General features: G+C 53.5%; 1 protein-coding gene across 1 annotated transcript in view; it reads left to right on the forward strand.

Moving 5' to 3' along the window:
* The window catches only part of Slc6a1 (solute carrier family 6 member 1), a 33,678-nt gene that overhangs the window by 20,983 nt on the left and 6,695 nt on the right, over window positions 1-6,000 (forward strand). Inside the window, exons 6-12 of the mRNA XM_031382963.1 lie at window positions 191-300; window positions 1,011-1,143; window positions 3,357-3,491; window positions 3,695-3,798; window positions 4,196-4,320; window positions 5,395-5,507; window positions 5,728-5,859. Coding sequence (XP_031238823.1) covers window positions 191-300; window positions 1,011-1,143; window positions 3,357-3,491; window positions 3,695-3,798; window positions 4,196-4,320; window positions 5,395-5,507; window positions 5,728-5,859 — 852 coding nt within the window. The remainder of the gene's footprint in view (window positions 1-190; window positions 301-1,010; window positions 1,144-3,356; window positions 3,492-3,694; window positions 3,799-4,195; window positions 4,321-5,394; window positions 5,508-5,727; window positions 5,860-6,000) is intronic.

Genomic DNA, 6,000 nt, shown 5'->3' on the forward strand with positions numbered 1-6,000 from the left:
TTCTTGAAGGGGCAAGAGTTCAGATTTGGGTGGTGTGCACCCACCTGTCTCTGAGAACTCCTGGGAAGAAGAGGTAGAAAAATAGTTGAGAGCAGGTATGTGGGGTGATAGGCGTGGGCTGGGTGAGTGGGGTCCTCTCTGGCCAGCCCCAGGGGCTGAGTGGGATCTGTCTGTGACTCTGTCCTTGCAGACCCTGCCATGGAAACAGTGTGACAACCCCTGGAACACTGACCGCTGCTTCTCCAACTATAGCCTGGTCAATACCACCAACATGACCAGCGCTGTGGTGGAGTTCTGGGAGTGAGTCGGGGCTGGAATGGGACTGGGGAGGGTGTGCCAGCTGGGTGGTGGCAGGCAATGTGGCTTCTCCTTCAGCTACAATTCCTGAATGTTTCTTGAATGCCTACTGTGTGCCAGTAGAGATCTGGGGATGCCAATAGACAAGTGACAGCAGCAGGTGGCTCAAATTGGCAGGAAAACGTGCAGGGTAGGGGAGGTGGCCTGGAGCAGCCTGCAGGAGAATGTGACTGCTCACCATCACATGTGGGGTTGGGGAGTCAGTGGTACTGAGTCTGTGGGAAGGAATATGTGTAGGCACGGGGGGGGGGCAGCTACAGGGGGTGCCCAGTGAGGAGCTGTGCTGAGAGGCAAGAGTGAACTGTAGATGTTGGGAAGGGAGTTTCAGTCATCTGTTCTCCAGACTCAGAGAAGAGGGGTCTTATGTGCTACAAGGTCTCAGGCAGGAGAGTGACCACATGGTCCTACCTGGGACTTAGGAGGATTCCATGGGGCTAGGTAAACAGAGCAGAGGAGAGGTAAAAGCTCAGTAGCCCAGGAGTTGCAGTTGACACCAACTACTGCAGCTCTCCAGGGTGAGAGTCCTGGCCCACAGGCCCTGTCGAAACCACAAGGTCGCAGTATCACCAGGACACCCAGGGACGGTATGGTCTGCATCAGAGCTGTGGACACTCATCTCCTGTGTGACCTTTTCCTCTTTCCTCTGTCCCCAGGCGCAACATGCACCAGATGACAGATGGGCTGGACAAGCCAGGACAGATCCGCTGGCCACTAGCCATCACACTGGCCATTGCCTGGGTGCTTGTGTATTTCTGCATCTGGAAGGGTGTTGGTTGGACTGGAAAGGTAGGGAAATGCGTGAATAATAGAGACACACAGGAGAAGGGGCAGGTCTATAGGAGGTGGGTCCTGGGCCAGGGCCCATGAGTCCCATATGCTTCATCTAACTTGAGTTAAAGTCCTTTCCATTCTCAATGCCTGGAAAAGACATGAGCCCATGTCAAGCTCACAGATGCCATTGGGCTTGATGGAGCCATAACTGGATGGCAGGTGTTGCTCCAAGACTACTGGACCAACTTGTTCTGTGCACCACCCTGTGTCCAGTACAGAGACCCAGAGGTGCCATCTTCTATAATGATGGGATTGATGATAGAGGTATACACCCCAAGCTCATATCCCCACGTGATATAGTTGGCTCTGTGACCATGGACATGCCACCCTACTTCCCTAAAACTTGTTTTCCTCCTATGAGATAACACTTTTTCAGTGGTTTCCTGGTACCTGTCATTAGGGAGGGGACTTGCCATTTTTATCTAGCTTATGTAAGTGTAGATGGGGACCGAGCTGGGGCATCTGGCCAGAAACACCTGGACACTGACTTGGGGGAGTGACCTAGGACTGGCGAAAGTCCTATTGAAGATTTGGGGGACTTACTCCTGGACTCTAGAAGTGGTACACACCGTGGTGTAGTCCTCAGACCCAGTGCGGGAGACAGAAGACCCCTTATCTGTCGTCCCTAGGACTAAGGAGAGCAGAGGTAGGTACAGGGCCCTTCCAGGCTGAGTCCAGGGAGCAGAAGAGTGGGGTCTTTGTTCAAGGCCTTGGAGTGTTATAATTTCCTAGGGAATAGCTGTGTGCACTTGGGCAAGTCACAAGACCCCCTCTGAGCCCCAGTCCTCTCATCTGCTAGTGGATCATCACAGGCTGAGAGATGATCTGAGCAGAATGCTAGTTAACCTCCTTCACATGGAAACTCCATGTTTAATACCAGTTATAACCATGGGTGGGGGGCGGGGATACCCAGCCATCTGGCTGCATTCACAGACTGGTTACTTACTGGGGACAGAGAGTAGGGGCAGTTCCATTTCCAGAAGGTTCTTAAGCAGCATAGGCCATGAGCTGGGAGAAGTCGGTGGTTTTAGATTCAGTAAAACTTCCAGCACAGCTGGAAGTTTCCCCAAGCATGGAATGGCACTTTTTTAGATGAAGATTTGTATACAGACAGGTTCAGGGTTACATTTAGATCTCCATGTAGCTAGAAAGCCATAGGGGGCAGCTGGCACCTCCCAAAGGATGTTCTGTAATTAAGGATCATTTTTCTTCCTGAGACAGTGAAGTAGTGTTTAGGAATGAGCTTGGCCTGTGTGTTTTAGCTTTGCACATATTAAAGAGGCCAACTTCTTCCTTCCTTCCTTCCTTCCTTCCTTCCTTCCTTCCTTCTTTCCTTTCTTTCTTTCTTTCTTTCTTTCTTTCTTTCTTTCTTTTGCATTTGAGCCCTTTTGCAGCCATACAGAAAAAGTGAGAACCAAGAATGTTCCGTGATTGTCAGACACCTACCAAGGGTCTACTGAATGCCGTAGACTGTCCTACACATTGGGAGAACAGAAATGTCAGTCACATAGGACCTGTCCCTCATGTAACCAGTAGAAGCTATCTATGGGACCTTGTGTGCATATTCACTCGGACTTAAACTCTCCTTGTTATCATTTGTGTCACTCAGATAATGTAGAAATTAAAAAAAAGAGAGAGATGGGGGCTGGGCATGGTGGCACACATCTCTAATCTCAGCATTGCAGAAGTAGAGGTAGGTGGCTTTGTGTGTTCCAGACCAGCCAGGACTACATAATAAGACAAACAAACACCCCTTACCACCAAACCCCCAAATTAGAGCTCACTCCTGTAACCCAGACACTAAGAAGGATGAGGCTGGAGGATCACTGTGAGTTTGAGGCCAGCCCTGAGCTTCACAGAGAGTTCTAAGCATGGGCCATGGGCTCTGGTTGGGGGGGTGGTTGGGGATGTCTCCCCTCCCAGAAGTGTGTGCCTTCCTCCTTGTATGGCCACAGACAGGGACTAGCCTCATACACCTGGGAGGAGAAAGGACAGAGCAGCTGACAGGAATGGGGGAGGTGCTAGCCAGTGATGGAGACTTCATGGAGGGGCTTCAGAAAGGTGGACACGCCCACCAGACTAGAAATCCAGGAATGGGGTGGTCCAGGAGGAGGAGGAACAGATCTGGTGCTGCAGAGAGGGGCAGCCCTGCCATCCTTTGCTCCTAGGTAGTCTACTTCTCAGCCACGTACCCCTACATCATGCTCATCATCCTGTTCTTCCGTGGAGTGACGCTTCCTGGGGCCAAGGAGGGGATCCTCTTCTACATCACGCCCAACTTCCGAAAGCTGTCTGATTCTGAGGTGAGCCTCTGCCTCGCCCCACCCTGTCCCGACCACCCCGCCCAAATGGGTCCCCCAGGGTCAAGAGCATGCTACAGCCACTAGGTTCCTGAGCAAGTCAGATGGAGCAGGTAATCCCTGAGGACTCCCAGGAGGCCGAGGTTGCGACAACGATGATGATTCTGACCTTCATCAGTTCTGAGATTCTGATCCTCTGCCCACAGGTGTGGCTTGACGCTGCCACCCAGATCTTCTTCTCCTACGGGCTGGGCCTGGGGTCCCTGATTGCTCTGGGAAGCTACAACTCTTTCCACAACAATGTGTACAGGTTCGAGGGGGCGGGCTTTGAGGCTTCCTTCCTGACCACACCCCTGACCATGCCTTCCTGGTGGAGGCAAACTGAGTCCACGCCCCAGGCATGAATGCCAACCCCTACCCCTGTGCGTACCCCAGTAATACATACTTACCTCCAGCACTTCATCTGAGACTACATTCCTCGTGGAACCTCCACACCCTCTGTAGCCACACCTACCCTACTAGGTCTCTCTTTACCTTCTTAGGTGACCCCTTCCTTCCTTCCCTATCCTGCCTGGCTTGCTCTGGCTGGCTTTGCCCCTGTAGTTCCTCTTCTAGAACCTCCTTCCCTTCCCTCGAGGGTTCCTGCCCTCTGGTCCCACTCTCCTGTGGTCGTCCTCCATCACCTCACCCTCCCTCCTGCTCTTCAGGGACTCCATCATCGTTTGCTGCATCAACTCCTGCACCAGCATGTTTGCCGGCTTCGTCATCTTCTCCATCGTGGGCTTCATGGCTCATGTCACTAAGAGGTCCATAGCTGATGTGGCAGCCTCAGGTCAGCACTTTACCTGGGGAAAGCAGGGCTTTCCCCATGATGGTGGCGTGTGGTCATGCTGAATGTGCATGTAGGTCCAGCTGGGCTCACCTCCAGGATACAAAGCTCTCCGGGCTAGACTTTTGCCCTGCTCCAAAAACATTGTCACTGTGTGGGTTGTGCTTACTCTGTTCCCATGGTCACTAGTGTCAAAGCCGGGGAGACCTTCAGGGTCTGATCCCCTTTTCTTTTGGGGCAGTGCAAGCCACAGCAGGAGGGACTGACTGTGTGTCAGGTAAGCCCTCTGAGATTCAGGAAAGTGATGTGACTTGTCCCTTGGGGAACTGGGTTGGTCATGTCAGAAATGCTCTTTGCTGAGGCTCCTGTCTTACCTCCTCCAACTCCTGGAACTCTCTAGCCTCTTACCCACCCTCTGTCCCAGAGCCACAACCAGAAAGATTACAGTATCCTCACAGGAGGCTTCTCCTGAACTCTTACAATCCCCCCAGGGTCTCCAGCCCCACCCCTACCCTCAGCCCCACAGGCATCCCACATCCACTCCATCCCGCAACTTTCCACCTTATGAAGGGTTCAGCTGCCGAGCAGAAGCCCCAGCCTCCTCCCACCCTCTTCCCTCACCTCTCCACAAGCCCTGTAGGTCCAGCATCTGTCTCCACCTGCCTCCTTCATGGATTCCCCATCCAGCCTCTCTGCATGTGCGCTGTCCCTGCCACTGGCCAGGTTCCCATGACCCCTTGCTGGATGGTGGCCACGGCTCTGCACCACCTGTCCTGTCTATCTTCCCTCTGGACTCTCACTGTTTCCTAAGGGGAAACACAGTGCATACACAGGGTTACCCAGAGGATGAGCTGAGGTCAAATGAGCAGATGTCAGTGTGCTGTGTATGCTGCTGCTGTATGTGCTGCATGTGCTGCTGTGTGTGCTGGGTGTGTGCTGGGTGCGCTGGGTGTTCTTGTGAGGTTCTTCTAGGTGTGATGCTGGGTGTGGTGCTGGGTATGGTGCTGGGTGCTGGTAGCACTCATTCACTCTCTCTCTCCTCTCTTCTTCTTTCTTCTGTTTTGCCCTCCCCACCAGGCCCTGGGCTGGCATTCTTGGCATACCCTGAGGCTGTGACACAACTACCCATCTCTCCCCTCTGGGCTATCCTCTTCTTCTCCATGCTACTGATGCTGGGCATTGACAGCCAGGTGAGGTCCCCACCCCACAGCGCTGTGAGGACCCCCATCAGGACTAGCCTGGCCTTGATTAGCTCCCACAGTGCCTGGAGGACCTGACTCCAGACTATCCTGGCCCTGCTGTCTGGCTACAAGCCTTTTCTTACAAGGCCAGGTTTGGGGTGGATGGGTAGGAGGAGGCTGGCTGCAGCTGGTAGCTAACCCCATCTTTCCCTCCCCCCCCCCCGACAAGTTCTGTACCGTGGAGGGCTTCATCACTGCCCTGGTGGATGAGTACCCCAGGCTTCTCCGCAATCGCCGTGAACTCTTCATTGCTGCTGTGTGCATCGTGTCCTACCTGATTGGCCTGTCTAACATCACCCAGGTAGGCTGACCAGCATCTGGCAGGCCTCAGATTCCCCCCAGGGCTTGTCATACCTATACATGCCACGCCACATGCTCACCCCCAAGACCCAAAGCTCTCCAGGCCTCCTTTTCTCAGGGTTAGCCTGTGCCACCATCTTTT

This window comes from Mastomys coucha, unplaced genomic scaffold (assembly GCF_008632895.1).
Source record: "Mastomys coucha isolate ucsf_1 unplaced genomic scaffold, UCSF_Mcou_1 pScaffold20, whole genome shotgun sequence".
In the NCBI taxonomy this organism is placed as follows: Eukaryota; Metazoa; Chordata; class Mammalia; order Rodentia; family Muridae; genus Mastomys; species Mastomys coucha.